Source organism: Halichondria panicea, chromosome 5 (genome assembly GCF_963675165.1).
Source record: "Halichondria panicea chromosome 5, odHalPani1.1, whole genome shotgun sequence".
Classification (NCBI taxonomy): Eukaryota; Metazoa; Porifera; class Demospongiae; order Suberitida; family Halichondriidae; genus Halichondria; species Halichondria panicea.
The window spans coordinates 5,331,632-5,351,113 of record NC_087381.1 but is presented as its reverse complement, the minus strand read 5'-3'; the positions used below and the strand labels follow the sequence as shown (position 1 = coordinate 5,351,113).

General features: G+C 38.8%; 3 protein-coding genes and 1 long non-coding RNA gene across 4 annotated transcripts; 2 read left to right on the top strand and 2 right to left on the bottom strand.

Annotated features, from left to right (window-relative positions):
• Positions 1-2,173: 2,173 nt before the first annotated feature.
• LOC135336393 (carbohydrate sulfotransferase 11-like) lies at positions 2,174-3,034 on the top strand. The gene is made up of 2 exons (XM_064532156.1): positions 2,174-2,215; positions 2,267-3,034. The coding sequence occupies exons 1-2, from the start codon at positions 2,174-2,176 to the stop codon at positions 3,032-3,034; spliced, it is 810 nt and encodes a 269-aa protein (XP_064388226.1).
• A 2,363-nt stretch (positions 3,035-5,397) lies between these two features.
• LOC135336003 (carbohydrate sulfotransferase 11-like) lies at positions 5,398-12,782 on the bottom strand. Its single transcript, XM_064531753.1, has 5 exons — positions 12,656-12,782; positions 11,997-12,478; positions 11,724-11,838; positions 8,998-9,135; positions 5,398-6,312 (listed from the first exon to the last, which is right to left on the bottom strand). The coding sequence occupies exons 2-5, from the start codon at positions 12,332-12,334 to the stop codon at positions 5,557-5,559; spliced, it is 1,347 nt and encodes a 448-aa protein (XP_064387823.1). The 5' UTR covers positions 12,335-12,478; positions 12,656-12,782; the 3' UTR covers positions 5,398-5,556.
• Positions 12,783-13,108: 326 nt separating this feature from the next.
• On the bottom strand, positions 13,109-14,017 carry LOC135335702 (uncharacterized). Its single transcript, XR_010394584.1, has 3 exons — positions 13,874-14,017; positions 13,683-13,817; positions 13,109-13,615 (listed from the first exon to the last, which is right to left on the bottom strand). It is a non-coding gene; the product is annotated as an uncharacterized LOC135335702 (long non-coding RNA).
• Positions 13,927-19,265, top strand: LOC135335701 (uncharacterized). Its single transcript, XM_064531247.1, has 8 exons — positions 13,927-15,104; positions 15,171-15,432; positions 15,507-15,572; positions 15,631-15,759; positions 18,324-18,404; positions 18,464-18,547; positions 18,642-18,989; positions 19,115-19,265. The coding sequence occupies exons 2-7, from the start codon at positions 15,360-15,362 to the stop codon at positions 18,974-18,976; spliced, it is 768 nt and encodes a 255-aa protein (XP_064387317.1). The 5' UTR covers positions 13,927-15,104; positions 15,171-15,359; the 3' UTR covers positions 18,977-18,989; positions 19,115-19,265.
• Positions 19,266-19,482: the final 217 nt, after the last annotated feature.

Below are 19,482 nucleotides of genomic sequence, written 5' to 3'. Positions count from 1 at the left end.
GAGAGTAATCAGACGATAAGTGCTTGAGCTGCACCGCGTCTGCATGTCGAACCTCCTCTGGTTACGTATGAACTCTTTATTTTTAAGTGGGTGTTAGCCAATAGCGATGCATGAATATCATTTATTAAAGTGGGTGTTGGTCATGCCTCGCTATCGACCAAAGGTGCAAAATTCACACGTGGTATTAAAAGTTAAGTGCATGGGTGTGATCAATCCACTTGAAATATACTGCAATCTGATTGGAGTCAATACCACCGACAGAACAAAACTGTAGATAAGCTTGGGCCCCGTCTTCTTTCCGTACAACGGTCAAGTGCGGCGATGCCTGTCTATAGTGCGATTCACTGGCCCCAATTACATACAACTGAAAACAGCTACTTACATCACTTGAAACACACCATGAACAATTAAATTAATTCATACCATTTCACACCCACAAATGCCTATACTGTAGTTGGCTAAACAATTAAACTATTATCATTATAATAACACTGCTCCAAGTATCAACTGCACGTCACAGAGGAATACGTATAGTGCTATCATGCACTACAATGAAGTGCAAAAATGTACGACTATAGCTGAAGTAGAATCTATACTGGAAAAATGGCACTTAGAGGTAAAACGGGTATGATCAGTAACTTTATATGTCTGAGTCTGGACGTATAGAGTGTTTCTGGATCAATTATATATATATGCTGTATGCGTGGACCTTATATATATAGCCGTTAGATCTTCTTGAGATACTCACTAAAAAAATCACAAATTTGAGCGCTGTGGAGGATGTGTATTTAATAAGTATAAGCAACATCGAACCTTTAGAAATTGTATAATAGATGTTGTGACAAAAAGTCCCAGTCAACAACTGTTTGGCTTTTCTTCACCTAACCAATTTCCCTTATTGTTTATACCACCGAGTCTATTATTGTACTCGGGTTTATGAAAATAACAACAGTATAACCAATAGCTAATCTCATGCATGCATATGAATCAGCCGCCCTCCTGCTATGCATGTTATGATGATAGTACTCAGGAAGCCTATAATATTATATACGTGACCATGCATTTCAAATATCCATGCATTAAGGCGTCATGCTTAATTGTTTTCATACACACTGCATGTACAGAGCTCTTGTCATGTCTATTCAGCTCATACATGCATAGAACATTAATTACAATGTAACGAATTTCAGCTACATGCATACTGCGAGCATAGCATTACATGCATCTATTTATAGCTTTATGCAATTTTTTGAAGGCTCTATATTAAGACGTTACATATAGTATTTATGTACTTAAACATGCACTGTTACAATTAGTTTGAGATGGCATTGCATGTACGTAAACCGTTTTTTTGTATTTGTGTACTAGCAGTGCTAGCTCTTTTCACGGTTAGTATTATACTAGTCTCTTATGGCAACCGGTGCAATCGGTCAAGAATTATGGTGGACACTTCATGCAGGTACAATGTCATATATATAATTATAGTAATGCATCTGGATCTTACTTGGTTGTTATAGATGGCTAAATTAGCCTCTCATAGATAGAATAGGGTTGAATTTAGACAATACTATTATACAGCAATCACATGATATTGCAGGACTTATTATATAGTACAGTTATTCCCTGCATGTTATATATAGGATGTACAGCTCCTCTAGGAGACAGTGGAGGAACATTAGCTCAATGGTTGTTAAGAGTGTGATCGATGATGGAGAAAACATGACAGTCCAAGAAAGAGTGAAGGTATAATTATATAAATTAAAGCATGCAATGCACGCACACATTATTATACAATTATACCTGCAATGTACACATCATCGATCATTAGTACTTGCCGAGTTGTAAAATAACACTATATATATAGGTCTGCATGCATGTAGTCAAATGTATACATAATTATGTTATATTAAGTGAAGATTGTAGATCCTATACCAATATACCATTCCCAAGTCTCACATGTGCATTAACGTTTTTAATTAACCCTATATACATTAATTTTTGTGTTTATTATATGGGGGAGACAAAACTGAGTGCATATTGTATACATCCTATAATTATATTTAGTTTCAGCGTAACCAAGTGAAAAAGTTCTGTGACAAGTACAATTTGAGTAGTACTTTGAGTCTACCAGTCAACCGTCATCATGCTGTGTATCGACACCTACTGCTAAACCATGATGCTGAGACTCTCTTCTGCTTTGTTCCAAAGGTTATTAGTGAACCACAGCATTAACTCATGCATCAGTTACTTATAATTATATTGTTAGGTTGGGTGCACCAATCTCAAAGTGTTGTACTTTGTCGCCCAAGGGCTGCTACCACCAGAACTTATTGACACCTCATCGCACAAGCGAGTGAAGGACAACCTTATCAAAGAAGTGGTTGCCTCCAACTCCCTGACTGATCTCCCCAAAGAAACATCTGATACGCTCATTAAGGACTACTACAAGTTTGTAATGTACCGACACCCGCTGGAGCGATTAGTCAGTGCTTATAGGAGCAAAGTACGGAGGAGACCACTGAGCGGTATCGATGATGAGCAACCACACTACAACTGGCTAAAAAAGAAGATATACAAACACACTCATCCTGAAGAGTATAAGGAATGGTTCAAAGGAGCCGGATCACGCGATGTGGATATTTCCTTCCGAGATTTTATTACCTACTGGCTAGAGAATGATCATTATCGAACACAACATGACGAACATTTGATGCCAATATTTGACCTCTGTGCACCTTGTAATGTCAGATACGATTACTATGGTCATTTTGAAACATTTGAACAAGATGCGAGAGTACTTGTTGAACAGATTGGAACAGATATGACGTACCTAAGAAAAGAATACTACAATCAAGAAAGTAATAGAACGTCGTTCATTGCACTCAACCTTTATATGGAATTGAGTGACAAACAAAAGACAGCTGTTTTAGAACGACTTTCACAAGACATCGATTTTTACTATCACCTTTTTCCATACAAAAGAGACAGCCACAAATTCATTCTTGATATAACAAAAGATTTGTCTCTACCCTGAAAATAAACATGTTGTTAATCTTTGTCTTGGACCACCACTAATTTTATTGTAGCCTGCGTTTAACTGTAGGATCCTATAATTATTGCAATAAACGTATATTTTTATACTGATTTATACGATCATGCATGCACTATGTATGAATTCTGTTCACATGCGTATGTCGTAGATCATGTTTGCCATAAATACTGCAATCTTATTGGCTAAAGGAAGTGCTTAGAAAATCATGTAGCAAAGATTAGATTCATATCCGAGTGGCTAGATATATATACTCATGCATTGTTGCTATTAGCATAGATGATACAGTACTGACGTGGATGTGAAACGTTTCCGGATTCCGGTATTCTGCTTGAAGCTATCATAGTAACGGGCATATCCGAGGTAATTTACTAGTTTCCGTAAATTAGGCAATTTGATCCAAATTAAACGCCGAGGAAATTATCGAGGTTATACCAAGCAGCTGTGTAAGTGAGTTAGCAGAACTGGCCAGAGACAGATAAAAGAGAATCTATGTATTAACAGAAAGGATATTGATGCTGCAAGTGTATTAAGCGAAGACAGTAGTAGTGACTGTGAGGAGGTAGAATGAGTAGAGGAAGTACAGTCCAGTGCAAGATGATATTAACTATTCTATAATTAGTCTAGTAAATAGTCTATAATTATTATTTTATAGTAGATCTACCCCTGTACCCATGTAATTATATCCAAAAAGCAAGCCACTCAATGTTGGTAGCATGCATGTAGATCAAAAGAAGTGTGGCTGACTCGTAACACTAGCATGAGATAAGCAAATGGGTGAAATTGTTGATGATCTGTACGTGTACGTGTACGTGTACATGCTAATAATTATTATAATAGTCTTGAGAGTATTAATTTATAGTACACGATAAACTGTTTCTTGATCGTTTACGAAGTGGCTGTGAGAGAGACACATTCCAACTTGCCGGTTCGAAATTCCTATACAAGTGTAGATACACGGCACTTGAAAAGAGGTTGGACGTTAATGCTGTCTTCACCGATGGTGTTGCCTAGAGAAGTAGCACTCGAGTAGGTCCTGGGATAAATTTCACTTGATAGTATAATTAGCTAACATTTGGCAATTGATATCTTAGCTCAGCGAAAGACAACACTGCAATTTGGAAAGTTAATGACATGTACATGTACGTGTGAACTTATTGATAGAAATCATAATTGTAGTTGTAATAAGAACGTAGCATTAATTTTTGTTTAACAGTACATGTACATGGATTTTACATATTTTTCTTGAGGCTGTATTTTTCCAATAACTTTACTGTATGCTTAGTTAATAGATTCTCCTGCTGCATCAATACACGAAGGTTTTCATCAGCTAAATATGCAAAAAGTAGGCTCAACAGGTTTAGAAATAATCTCACGCAAAAAGTGCAACTAACTCATGCTTTAGCCCTTTCTATAGCACTTAAACTTTCATAACAGTTGTCAAACATAGATTCTCCTCGTAGTTTACAGTGTACTTCAAGTATTACTACTGAATGGTAACCTGAATATTTACTGTCCAAGCCAAAAATCTCACACAAAGTATTTTTACAGGAAAATTTATGCTAAAATATGATATTCTCCCATGAGCTTAGAGAAACTAGTCTTACCTACAAGCCCACTGCAAGTATCAATGTGTGCCGGTCATTTTCACCAGTTTCAGACACAGAACACTGTTTACTACGCTCTGGTTGCTATATAAACATGACAGTTACAGGTTTCTAACATAATCTGCTCGTTACGATGATAGCTTCAGACAATTCCCGTGGACCCCTCCGGATACTAGGCCGTTTCACATCCACGTCAGTACTGTATCATCTATGCTATTAGCCTCCTTAACCGGCCTCTGAGTGAACTTGAAGTGCGGCCTGGAATCGAGGCTAGTTTGCTATGATCTATAGACACTGTTGATATAGGATCCACATGATTTAAAAGCCCTCAGGGCTAGTATATAGAACCCTCACGCTATACGTTCGGGATACTATACGACAATTAATTAAGCCCTTTGGGCTTCTAAATCATGTCCTATAAACATGCAGTGTATATAATTATACTAGATATGATTATTCAATGATGGGTATATATAGCGTGTTACCCCCCCATATATGCACCTCCGAGATGAGTCGGGAGCCATTGTCAAGCTTAAATACAGAGTATATGCTGGATCAGATATATATATAGCTCACACATGCATGCAGCTATATAATTATTAACTCACTCCTATAATCATTGCATGCATGCATGCAAATACTTTATAATTATGCTCGGAATAATTATATAGTCACTCCTTTCATCGCTGACTCGAAAAGCTGAATGTGTGGATTAATTAAGTATTATATAGTATAACTATTTAATTATACTGTCATAAACTCCCTTTTCTGACTGATGTGCATAAAACAGGTCTCTTGTGGACTACATGTGTCAGTATAATCATGCATGGGTCATAAAAAGCATGTACATAATTATATAAATTTAATTGTATTACATGCATACAGCCAATTAATGTGCCGTCAATTGTTTGTGGTACCAAGAATGAATTTGTGACTGTCTCTTTTGTATGGAAAAAGGTGATAGTAAAAATCGATGTCTTGAGAAAGTCGTTCTAAAACAACTGATTTTTGATTGTCACTCAATTCCATATAAAGGTTTAGTGCAATGAACGATGTTTGATTATGGTCTTCTTTGTGGTAGCCATGTCTTAGGTATGCCATATTCGTTCCAATCTGTTCAACAAGTACTCTTGCATCTTGATAAAATGTGTCAAAATTCCCGTAATAATCGTATCTGACACTACAAGGTGCACAGAGGTCAAATATTGGCATCAAGTGCTCATCATGATTTGTCCGATAATCGTCATTCTCGGTCCAGTACACAATAAAATCTCGGAAGGAAATATCCACATCGTGTGATCCGTTTCCTTTGAACCATTCCTTATACTCTTCAGGATGAGTGTGTTTGTATATCCTCTTTTTTAGCCAGTTGTAGTGTGGTTGTTCATCATCGATACCGCTCAATGAATTATTGTGTACTTTGCTCCTATAAGCACTGACTAATCGCTCCAGTGGGTGTCGGTACATCACAAACTTGTAGTAATCCTTAATGAGTTTGTCACTTGTTTCTTTGGGTAGGTCAGTCAGGGAGTTGGAGGCAACCACTTCTTTGATAAGGTTGTTACTCACTCGCTCGTATGATGAGGTGTCAATAAGTTCTGGTGGTAACAGCCCTTGGGCAACAAAGTACAGCACTTTGAGATTGGTGCACCCAACCTGTATATAATTATGATAGTACTTGTCATGCATGACAAGGATAATGAAAGCACCGCCTCAGTGGAAGAGCCAAAACAATGAATCTACAGTACTATAGCATGCAGGCTGTTACATATGTATATACAGTATACAATTCACAAATAACATGCATGCAGAGCACAGCATGTAGTCGGTCACCGCTGCCCTCATTGTTGCACGGAAAGAGGTCGGGAATCAAGCCTATATCCCATGCAGTTTTGTTCTGGCCTGAGAATATCATTCATTCTTATATAATTATACCCAATAGCGATTAATATCATTTATTAAAGTGGGTGTTGGCCACGCCTCTCAGTCTATCCAACGTGTGCAAAATTCACATGTGGTAAAGTTGAGTAAGTGTGATGAGATTCTGCAATCTAGCTGTGGATAGGCTTGATTCCCGACCTCCTTCTGTGCAACGGTCGAGGGTGGCGGCCAGGGGCGGATCCAGGGGTGATTTTGAGGGGCTGAAGCCCCCCCCTTTTGAAAAAACTACCATGTGTTGTAGTCTGACTCTACAACAATTTTGCCACCAATTATGCATCTGTAGACTCACTTGAAATCACTTGAGAGATGCTAGACAACAGCTACTAGGAATATAAAGGATCTAGGGTAGCTAGCTGGACGTACCTAGCTAGCTAGCTAGCTGTACGTACGTACGTACATCTGATCAGTACAGTATCACCTAGCCTCGATCCCAGGCCGAGTTTTCGCTTTTATAACGGTTAGGCGAACAACTGGTTGTTTGCCTAACCGTTATAAAAGCGAAAACTCGGCCTGGGATCGAGGCTAAGTATCACCATAGTATTAAAAGTAAGTGCAGAGGTCACGTCAACGTATTCTACTCATTAATATGAAAGTTCAAAGGTCAAATCTTGCAAAAAAATTCGCCTCTGGCGAGGTTGCCCTCGTACGGGGCTTCGCCCCTTTCTAGCTAGCCCCCCCCTTTTGTTTTTCCTGGATCCGCCCCTGGCGGCGCCCGACTACATATAGAATGAGTGGGAAATGATCGACTATTAAGTTGCTAAAAAGGATGTCGAAACTTCATATAGATATTATACAGGAAAAGGAGGGATTGGAAACGGAGAAGTGCACGTGATGCTTTTTTACTTTGAATCTGCAGTGAAGCCCAGGCGTATATATAATATACTGGAAGCGACTTGGCCTATCCAAGTTTTCGCTGGATATAGTAGTCCCATGGCCATCTATTAGTGTGTGTAATTAGTTTGCTTGTTTTGTTCGTGCATTACACGCCCTTTTACCTGACGCACTTTGATGTCTGACGGAGTTCGACGACCTACTCTACGCATGTGCAAGATATCTTAGTTTACCCTTCAATAATGTGTAGAACTATTGTTAGCTAGCTAAAAGAAGCTTACCATAGTGCTAAGCTTCTGGTACTGATTAGATCTATATAATTATAATGTGTAAGCGTGCTGGTTATAACTATATATACAGTACTACAATAGGTAATCCCGTATATAGACCTTTAAATATGTGAGTTGCACAAAAGTATACGTAACACATTAATTTGCGCATAGTGTATTATGGACCTGTGTTAGAGGCCATCAACTTAGCTAGCCAGGCCACACCTATCTACAACTTTGGCTTGTTACACAGCCTCGAATGACTGTGGAGTCATGTTACTCGAGGGTACCTTCGTTTCCAACCTTCTTTTTCTTGTATCTATATACTGCAATGAACAGTGTGGCTTTTTACAGCTATAATTATACCAATAGCTATATTAGCGTTCTAGTGAATCATGTCTGCATGAAGGAGAAACTATATACGGGCAGTTTTTATGCCTCGGTGCGCATGCGCAAGCAAGGTATACGGTAGTGTGTTTGTGTGTCTGTGTGTGTGCATGTGTGTGTGTATAGACTGCTACAGCTACTCAAAGATGAATCAAATGCAAGTAAGAGTTTCTATAGGCTTCTAGTCATGATTTTAATTCGTGGATTTGCAAAATAATGCTTCGTTCTCGAGTTATGCCTAGTTTTGCTTGGCTTGGAATAATGCCATTGCAGCCTTTTCAGAAGAGCACGTAGCCAATTGCAAACTTGTTTACCGAGTGTTGCTACTCTACTTAGTAGTTAGCTCTGTACTAGAGCGCTAGCTATTGGTAGCTGCAAGAGTGAGAAGAGAGCTGCAAGGCTCTGCCATTAATTTTAGACTTGAACTTTTTGGCATCGATCGTTTTTAACAACATTCATGGTCGATCATTACCCACTCTTTGAGTTTGTATATGATATTGGAAAAGTAGCTTTATATGTAGCTTTGGCATTAGACTGGCGGCAGCGCGAGCGACTGGCCAACTGCCTATCAGTCACTCGTCTCAGTGAAAGTGTATAGATCATATGACACTACCAAACATGAATATCATTATAGATAATGTGGTTAAATTTTGCTAGCTACTATGGAATGTACTGAAGTGTAAGTGGGTTACAATTACAGGGCTAATATGACGTTGAGCAATTTGATAGGCTGCAATGCTCATTGCAGCTGAGACGAGTGACAGTCCCTCGCGCTACGCACGCGAGGGGCTGTCGCCGCCAGTCTACTTTGGCATCTGCACCGAAGCATCAGCACCTGCGGTGCTTTCATTATAATAGGCAACTATATATACATGCATGCATGCATATAAACATTGCAGAGATATGGAATTACCTTGGGTGTAAAGCAAAGCAATGTTTGGGCATCACGGTATAGTAGCAAATGACGATGAACTGTATGAGAATTCGTTAATTTCAAAGGGCTGCTTAAATTGTACTTGGCACAGAATTTTTCCACTTGGTCCCGCTGAAACTGCATAAATTATGACAATATATTTAGTATACATGCATAATTATACAGTACTATAGCTATTCCGGCTCTCTGAAGTATGGTGTCACCTCGATATACCCGACCATTTGGTTTAGCATGCACTGATTGTTATAGCTAGATATTTACTGCCACTCGCTATTCTCCGTGTACTGGCCAGTCCTGGCTGTCCCAAACTATTGGTTTTCAATGTACGTTTATTACGGCCGGATACGAAATGTTGGGTGTGGTTTGGCAGATAAACACTTATCAATAAATAGAGAGCAGAATGATTCATTATTCTTTATTATCCTCGCTAGGCCGATTATAATCTAATATAATATATAGTAGTCCAACCTCGAGACCAGGCCAATTAAAATACAGCCTGGTATCTATTGCATGCGTGATAATGCACACGTGCAAATTTATTTCCCCGGAATCTGGGGGGATTCGTTATACGTTAGTAAACCTTTGTAAAATTATTATACCTTACTAGTTTTATTTCCTGTGAAGCTGTGGCTTATGCTCTCTATTGCGTTGTCGAGAAGGCTTGCACACTATTCTGAAGCCAGAAGAGCATGGAAGATCTACCTCTATATACGATGGTCCTATAATATTATTATTGCAGTCGGAAGCACAAAGTCAAAGACTTGCAATATATAGTCTGTACAGAAACAACATCACAACCATCCAACCATATAATTATAGAGGTACTAGATGAGAGCCTGTTCTGGCTTCAGACTAGAGTGCAAGCCTTCTCGACAACACCATATATATAGAGGGCCACAGCTAGCTAGCTATAGATAGTACAAGGGCGTGGTATGATTAATTATTATGCACATGCAATTGATACCAGGCCGTATTTTAATTGGCGAGATCCCATGCTAGTCTCATGAATCAGCCGCCCTTCTTTTGAGAAGATCGTCTGAGCACTCTTGTCATCAATGGATGCTCACAAAATTGTACAAATCGTCAAGTGCATCTCTCAAGATCAACACATGCTCACATTTATTGCCTACATGTGGTGCTAACTCTGTGCCCAAGGAGTATGGACCCCTGCTTGGCTTGCTTATATGCTTCGCAGCAGCTTCTATAATTATGTATAAAGTATTTATTAGCATGCATGCGTAATGATTATCCAAATGCGCTTGACGATTTGTACAGTTATTATTGTTGTTGAGATTAGTAGTTGCTTACTCCTCTTCCTGCATGGTACCATAATTATAATGAAAGCACCGCAGGTGTTGATGCCACAGTGGAGGTGTTAAAGCTACATAACATAAAGCTATCTATACATCTGTTGCTATTAATATACACACAGCACTGCATGATGATGAATATTTTGCAACAATAACAATTATGGATCTATATTACATGATTTTATGTATTGTGAGATGGTTACCATTTCCATGAAATTACATGCAGTAAAGAACCTGAACGCTTGATTAAAAGAGTGATGCGGTTTAAAAAGGAGAAGTACGGCTCAAAATATGCCAATATCTCAATTTTTCACAATTTGTACACCCTTTCCTTAATACACATGCAGCATCAATCAAATCTGTAATCTATATATAGGTGGCACTACCACTTTTATAATTGTTATGGCTGTACTCAATTTTTAGTTGCGCTAATTTATTATTATCACCATAGCAGACTATCTCCTCACCAACACTATGCACATGTTTGATCTGAAGAACTAGCTCCACTCTTTAGTTTTGTGTCTGTCCTAGCTGTAAATCAAGTTCTTAATTGTACTACGTAAGGGGCTCAGAGCCATAATTATACATATATTATACAATGTACACACAATGTCATGTCACATTGGGCAACAGATAGAGAAATAACTCTATTTGTTGCCGGCCCAGTGAGTGGGCAGATCAAAGCAATTAATCCAGTGCTCTGTATATGGCATGTTGCATCACTACCATAGCAACCATAATTATATTGCACTGCATTATATGGCATAATGCACTGGGATTATATACACTTGCACTGTGTGTAAATACAGTAGATTTTGAGAAAGAGATCTCTACTTTTGGGACTTATGCCCCACCATCCAACCCAATAACTCATATGGTCCCTTTATAGGCTACCTTTTCATTAGTTGTGGGAACAAAACCTAAGAATTTACTATGGAATTCTAATACACTTAAAACACATGTCTTTTATAGGGGGGAAAATAATTGACTAATCAGAAGAATTTGACGTCATTGCATGGGCAACAAGTTAGTTATTGCAGGCGCCCTCGTGCAACACGCCATATATTGCACTGGATGCATGACATAATGCCCTCGGGGCCTGCGGCCCTCGGGCATTATAATTATTGCTCCAGTGCAATATATGGCATGTTGCACTCGTGCTGCATGGGCAATACATATATACTGTTGTGTCTTGTGTCTTGTCAAAGGGCTTTTGGCTTTTTGCTGTTTCGACCCAACCCCCTCCTACTGTTAGCAACTACAGTGCTAATGCAATGATTAGCACTAGATCTATGTCAAACCTCCAAAAGTCTTAGAAACAAACTTTGGCTTTAAAAGTTTCGCCTCAGTAAATCGAATAACTGTGTACGTGTATAGTTAAGTTATATGCGGTACCTTTGATCTCTCTGCCACAGTCATGTTTCCTTCGTGGATGACACTCCTAACCACCATTGTGCTAATATTCCTCTCCTGTCTCTTTGAAGAGTTGTACATCATAGATCCAGTATAGCTATGATGAGATGACAATAAATAAAAGGTCTTATCAGTATAAATCTATACTTGCAAGCATGCAGGTACGTACGTACTAGCTAGGTAGACTAGATCATTAATATCATATTCATAGCAACTTGATAATTCGAGAGCTAGACGGATCTAGCCATAACTTACCTGTACAGAGTGTTCCTGTGACTGACCACTGTGCCGCTAGACTTGGCAAAAGAGACTACTAGTAAATGATGACTGGTCAAATAGCTCACAGTGAAAAGAGCCACCAATGCTAATACACAAACAACAGTAAACTTAACTGAAGGCTTTGCTACATGCATGTCAAATTCAAAGGTATAGATTCTTGTGTGGTAATAATTTTGATCACTATTATTATATATATCTATAGGTACATGTGCATGTATGCATGTCGCATGTATGCGTGTCAAATTATGGATGCATGACATTTTTATCAGATTCATTGTTGATTCTGGATCAGGAACAGTCGAACAGCAATACATGTACAAATATAATGCTGCCGCAGGTATAGGGCTTGATGTAGGACTGTCATGAAAATTTTCAGCCCCCCCCCTCGCACCAATTTGGCTGAAAATATTAGTTTGCCCTGCATGTTGTCCTATGTGATGAGGGATTGCCAGGTAGGTCTATATAATGCGTGTGCATGTGTGTGTGGCATGTCATATCAAAACATTTGTCAAATGTATGTAAAAAATATGTAAAGTTGTCATCAAACATTTAATCTACAAGTATACAAATGCACTAAAAAGTAAGACAAAAACACACAATTTGTACTTTAAACACTAAAAAAGAAGGAATTTTACCTTAAAAAGATTTCAGTATGCTCTCTATTCTATAATCTAGCTATTACTCTTTCCAATGATACCTCACATGCAGTTTATACATGAGCTGGATATAGTGTTCTTCAGGCTTGAAATATAACAGTGATGACAGTGACTGGAAAGGGACTGTCCCATACTTTACATCATAAATTTTTGTGGGAAGGGTATTTACCTTCAGTTCGGGCTGCCTAGCTACTGTTTACCTATTGAGGATAACAGATCAGTTCAAGTAACAGCCAGCATAGACTACTGTAAGATAGAGCTGATGTCAAGTTGCCAAGACAAGCAAAAGCCAAGCCCAGGAACTAAAGAAAACCCCTAAGAAACTCTATCCTGGTGGGATTTACTAACACGAACTTCCTTTTCAATCTATGGTTAGGCCTAGCCTCGATTCCAGGCCGATCTGTCTCCAATTGAACGCTAGGTCGCCTCCTTGGCCTGGTATTGATTGTCTCTGGGCGTGACCGAAAACTGGTAAGTATCAAGAGGAATGCTATGTACTGTAAAATCTTCAGTTCATCACAGTTGGCTAAAAATACAGTGATATAATGACACTAGGAATTAATACTCTGTAGAGTGCACAGCAGTACTGCGTCCATAATAAATGCAGATGTTTAGAAGCGAAGATCTCAAACAAGAGCTTCCAGAAAGACTTAATAAATACTGCGTTGGATATGCCTGCTAAGCCTTCAGGTGGCATAACAAAGATTGTGTGTTCACAGTGCATCAAGAGACAGTAGAATCCTGACGTCACTGGTCAGGATAGCAACCACAAGTGTTGAAAGAGCCATTCCACGTCAGTAGTTTTAGTGCAGGTAGTTCTATAAAATCGGCCCCTTGGGAAGGACACGAGTGGCACTGGGGCATCCTCTTTCAATGAGTTCGCACCCATCAGCTAGAAGGAGTACGACGGGGGTTGGAGGGGAAGGTTCCATTTTGCTCCTGTATACAAATTAGTATATGAACTTAAATTCACCATTCCACTATACGGTGGCATTTTGTAACTCACAGTGATGGTCCACACAGAACTAGCCTCGATCCCAGGCCGCACTTCCTTGAAGGCCGGTGAAGGAGGCTAACACAACACCAGTGCCAGTGCCGTAATGTCATATCTTGATCCAGATACCAAGGATTGGGCTATAGGCTATATAGTGTTCAATTTCCAATGATGAAAGGGTATTATTGATTTATATCGCTCACCTTGACAATAGCTATATCCCAGGCCCAGCCACTTGTGGACACCCCTGAGCATAGTATACAAGAGATCGATGGCCAGAGTCTGAGGATAGACTCTATACTAAATTCAAAATTTCGTAAGTATCAAATTCCAACGCAATGGTTAACACTCAGCATCTGTCTTAAGCTTTTGGCTAGAAATCAAAACAAGTATCATGTTTCCTCTTTGATGATTGCATCCAGTTGGGGAAAGATTTGATCATGGACGAAGACATGTTGAGTGTTGCCTTGCAATTTCTCCACAAATACATTGGGCTTGTTATGTATTTTCCTCACCATGAAAATCTTAAGAAAATCGTAATATGTGATCCCCAAGTAGTTTTTTCAACCATCAGCGAACTAATCTTCAATATTTACGATCACAACCAGTTTCAAGTTAGCGAAGCACAATATGACCGTTTTGTGGAAGCTGGTTGCTTTTCACCTCAAGATATCACTCTAATAAATAATGAAGATCTGCCTGTGAATGAAGAAAAAGATAAACTTCTTCCTATCGATAAATTAGTGGATCTACTAGAGTATCTAAGCATTGCTGCTAAAGTACCCGTACCTTCTGGAAAGAAGGAGGTACTATACTTTCTCCCTGCTGTTCTTCAAACTGCTGCAATGGATGCTGTTAAAAGAAGGCAAAAAGGAGAAAACGAAGAATTGCTTCCAGAACCAATCTGCATCCAATTCAAAACAGGATACATACCTCTAGGATTTGTGTGTGCTTTAATTGCAAATCTTACTGCTGAAAGGATTCAATCTACTCTTTGATGAAAGCAACAAGCTCTACAAAAATATGATTCAATTTCGATTCCAGGGTATATTCAATGTCACGGTAATTTCTTTGCCACGGTATTGTGAGTTCCGTGTCACTAGGCAACCGTTCCCCAACCAAAAACTCATTGAGTTTTGGAGTGAGAATAGTTCTCCTCTTATCATGGAAACTCTACGTATACTTGCCAATAAGGTTCTTCACTCTATGCAGCGTGGCTTGCGTACAGTAGCTAAGGACTCCAGCATGTATGAACTTGCTTTCCATTGCCCAAGACATCCGAGCGCAGACTTTGGACAGGAATCTCTCGCTGAACTTGTTTATGACTATTCAGATCAACATATGGACAAAAATATTCCGGATGAGGCCATGTGCACTAAATGCAATACTGCTATTCGTCCACTAACTCCTGAAATGATGTTTTGGTTTGGTAAGGTAAATTATGCTATCCAAACAATTAATGTCAATAATTATTATGATTTCAAATCCTATATTTTACAGGCTCCGATTGCAAGCTAAAAATTTGTGAACAACCAGCTCGCAAAGGCAACGTCGACGTTATAAGCATGCATACGTGCTGATGGATTACGGCCACTAACATATCAATGGTATTCAAAGGGGAACAAGCTCTGTGATGATGACAACCAGGACTATGATGACTACACAACAGATAATCTTGTCATTAAGGATATGGTGTCGGGAGGTGTTTTTAAATGCCAAGTGAAAGACAGATTTGGCAACTGTGTTGAATCTGATGAGCTTGGTAAGCATTATAATTATTAATGTGTGCATGTGTGGCTATAATAATAATGATTCCTGTTTTGATTATAATTATAGATATCTTTGAAGATGTACTCAGAAGAACTTGGGAACTAGAAAAACCGGAAATCAGCAAATTAAAGGGTGAGTCTAACATAAATATTTACTCCATTAATGACTATTTCTACATAACAATACTTAGAAAACGGATTTAGAAGTATCAGAGAATTAAAAAGTATCAAGCTTGACGTACTGAAGTTCGAAGACGTTGATAAGGAAAGGATGGAACCACTCTTTCAGTTTATTCAGAACAAATTTGACAGTTCTTCAGGTACACATACCGTACTCTAGTCTCACGGGCCATACTTCAAAAACTGACACTACATGGCAAGAATTTCCATGTAATAACTATAATTTGTTGCTAATATAGAAACCACTTGCTGCATATAGATGGAAAATTGGTAGTTTTGTTCTGTTTTTTGTGACTCAGTAACTGCATGCATTGAATAACCATATGCTGTCTTAGCGTTGTTCCCAGGCGAATTCCTAAGCAATTAATTAAACACTAGCTACCTGTACTATGACTCGACTATGGAGACTTCAGTTCTGAATTTCGATGGAGCAATAGCTTATGCCCTGTCTTGTACAAAGCAAGAAGGCCTTACTCTCTTAATTGAAGGAACAGGCCCATGCAGGCCCTCAAGCTCCTGTCTGAGGGAAGGGATGTATTTGTGTGGTTGCTTGGTAGGACCAGCGCTCGCTCCCCTTGTCCATCGAAATCCAGAACTGAAGTTTCCATATATAGTCGAGTCACAGGTAGCTAGCTAGCTTGCTAAATAATAAATATAAACACCTTTAGTGTTTAGCTTAGGAATTCGCTTATTTGAGCGAATTCCAACCACGCCCAGATACAATCAATACCAGACCTAAGAGTCAACCTAGCGTTCAATTGGAGACGGATCGGCCTGGAAACGAGGCTAATGCTGTCTCAGACTAGTGCATTTACCACAGCAGGAACCACAAATGTGTCATTCTATAAAAGCGATGATTTGCAGTATTGTGGGTGGAGGGAGGATGCATGGCCTCAGGTATCAAAAGGTCATTTTCCCCCAGTGCAATACCTTAATGTTACTATTATAGACGGGTAGTAATTTTAGCGTTTTCAGATTTTTCTCTGTTTTTAGGGTACTAATTTTGGCGGATTTGTAGCAAATTCATTACCACAACAGTATCTCAAAAGATGATAAGTATGAGTTTTAAGGTTGAATGGAAAGTTTGGAGTCAGATACAGATGAAAAAAGGGCTTATAGTCTAGCCTCAAAAGTACATGAAAAAAAACTCGAAAAAACTTTTTTTAATGAGATTCATAATTTTTTAATTGCGTTTTATTATTAGCACGTACTTAATTTAGCGTTATTACAAATTCGCTAAAATTAGTACCCGTTTATAAAAGTAACAATAAGGTATGCCATAATTGTTGGCGCAGCCATAATTGTTGGCGCAGCCAGTCAGTTATACAAAGTAATAGCGATTAGAAACAAACTTGATAGACAATAGAACAGCTCAGTTTGACAAAACGGAATAAATGGAGACACTACAGCACATGGCACAAAAACCAGATTATATAATACCTACGCCTACACACGTACTAGAATGTTCTAGAGTTCAGGGTCGTTAGAGCAGAGATAGAGTAATAGAGGGATTGGCAATGGGAGTAACTCACGTGATCATTTCACATTGATTTCATATTGATTTCCTCTCAACCATCCTTGATGCGCATTATTTCCCGGCACAACGCCCACGAAACGAAGTAATATTACTTTTAGTTAGTTATTAGTCTCATGAGACTTTAGAATTGCGTATATAGTAAGGCTACACGTGTCCTGTGCTTTATTTAAAGTGAAGTCCAAGCGTGGAAGAATTAACTGTGGTGCTCTAGAGCTTGAAAACTAGTTATTATTGGTCTGTGCTCCCTTTTAAGAAGCACTGCCGTAGCCAAATGATGTTTTGCCTACAGATCCTGCTTATTTGTGTCTATGTTGACGAACTGGCCTGCATACATTCCCTTGGTTAAATCTCTTTTGTATGTTTTTACATTTATAACCAAAAATGCTAAAATGGAGGCTGTAAAAGACGAGAAAGTGTTATATCAGTTTGTGCCCCTTTTAAGAAGCACTGCTGTAAGCCTATGATGTTTTACCTACATATTTTGTTTTGTTGTGTCTCTGTTGATCATCAACTAGGCTGCATAAATTCTTGATTTTGATTCCTTAAGCATGTTTTTTTTACTTTTAGCTATAAATGGAGGCTACAAAAGATGAAAAAAAGTCGATGACGTAGCGCATCACGGATAGTCACATTTTTTCGATCGTTGCCAATCCCTTTATCTCTGGTTAGAGCAATTGGCTACGAGTGCTCTTTTCCCACAATAATTATATAATTATTCCATTACCGTATAGCGAGTAATTTTTGTGGGGTAAAATAATGTTCGTGGGCATGTAAGCTGACCTCCATGAAAACGTAGGTGTGGCCTACCGGAACGCATGCAATGAAAAATCAAACGAAATTTCTACTCACGAAAATTACCGTTTTCGAGTTGAATAAATTTTTTCCCCACGCAAAATTACCCTCTATAAGGCATGCCATGCATAATTATACTGGCACTACTATTCCTTTGATCTCAGAGCAACAACGTGTATTCATGTATTCATTGTACTTCAAGAGCTGCATGGTAGGTATAATTAATTGATGTTTCATGCCTGCATGAGTGAGGTTAAAGTACGTACTCTGTGAATACACAATCCATTTCAGTTAAGCTGGAAGACGGTATCTATATTATTTGTTAGGTTTTATCATCATAATTATACTTATACGTACAATCTACGTTTTTCTCAGCTTCATGTGGATTCTCTACTGGAGGGAGCAAACAGTCAACACGCTATGATACTGAATTCATTGTGAAGAGGCCATCATCAGGTTTTAACACACTGTATATAACGCCGTTGTTCACTGATCCTCCTATAATATTATTATAGATGAGGGGTCCCTGCCATCAGAAAGGCTCCAATACTCAGCAAGTCCAGTCCAGAGAATAGAAACTACAGTATCACCGGCTGCAGGTCAAATCCATACTAGAATACTAAATTCACTTTGAATCAGATAACTATATATTAGCTACCGTATAATTGTTCACATGCACCACTACATGAATAGGACCACCCGCTAATCAAGTCACTCTCCAAGAACTAAAAATGCAATACAATCTAACTGATGAGCAACTCAACAGTGAAATAGTGAGGTCAGAATTTCCTAACCTGGCCAAACATTTCGATGGTGTGATTATATATTCGCATGCCATGGGACTAGCTCCTGCTGACCAAACTGATGTGAATGAGTTGTTCCATAAGAGAGGAACTCAAGCAGCCATGACTGAATGTTTTAATATCTGGAATCAACACAATCCTTTTGCAGCAACTTACGGAGCTCTACTGGAGTTGTTACTAAGATTGAGAAAAGACAAGATAGCTGATCTAATCTGTCAGCACTAGTCCACTGGAGCCGGTATAATTATATCTGTAATACCACATGCATGCATGCACAGACACTTTCAAATTGATGGATACCTAGCTGTTTTTATAGACTGCTGCAATGTATGTTGATTGATTGATTGTCTCCATATTATACAGGAGGTGTGGTCACTGCATGGCTCGGACTCGTGAACTGATTAGTATCAAACTGTACAGGACACTCAGAGCGATACTTTCATTAGACTATAATTACTATACTCCTACGTTATAGCGTTATATTAATGTGTTACGACTATATAATGATTAGCCTCGATTCAAGGCCGCTTTAGAAGCGGACTTGAGTCGAGGCTATATAATGATGTACAGATGTCTTTGAAGATGTGCTCAAATTAATGTGCTGCAGGGGGGGTTGAAGCTTAGAGTGCAAATAAATTAACTTGTTGTTACTTGTTGGATTACAATCAAACGTGTTGAAAAGATTTCCTGTATAAGCCGGCTGCCCAATCCATATAATTATATGAACTGTG

Excerpts from the sequence above, each read along its gene's own strand:
- LOC135336003 (XM_064531753.1), bottom strand. The coding sequence starts at position 12,334 with ATGTATTGCTGTTCGACTGTTCCTGATCCAGAATCAACAATGAATCTG. Across the intron at positions 11,839-11,996 it reads CACAGGAACACTCTGTACAG|CTATACTGGATCTATGATGT; the intron begins GTAAGTTATGGC and ends ATCTCATCATAG. Across the intron at positions 9,136-11,723 it reads CTGTGGCAGAGAGATCAAAG|TTTCAGCGGGACCAAGTGGA; the intron begins GTACCGCATATA and ends TAATTTATGCAG.
- LOC135336393 (XM_064532156.1), top strand. The coding sequence starts at position 2,174 with ATGATGCTGAGACTCTCTTCTGCTTTGTTCCAAAGGTTATTA. Across the intron at positions 2,216-2,266 it reads CTTTGTTCCAAAGGTTATTA|GTTGGGTGCACCAATCTCAA; the intron begins GTGAACCACAGC and ends TTATATTGTTAG.
- LOC135335701 (XM_064531247.1), top strand. The coding sequence starts at position 15,360 with ATGGTGTCGGGAGGTGTTTTTAAATGCCAAGTGAAAGACAGATTTGGC. Across the intron at positions 15,760-18,323 it reads CAAATTTGACAGTTCTTCAG|CTTCATGTGGATTCTCTACT; the intron begins GTACACATACCG and ends CGTTTTTCTCAG. Across the intron at positions 18,405-18,463 it reads TGTGAAGAGGCCATCATCAG|ATGAGGGGTCCCTGCCATCA; the intron begins GTTTTAACACAC and ends ATATTATTATAG.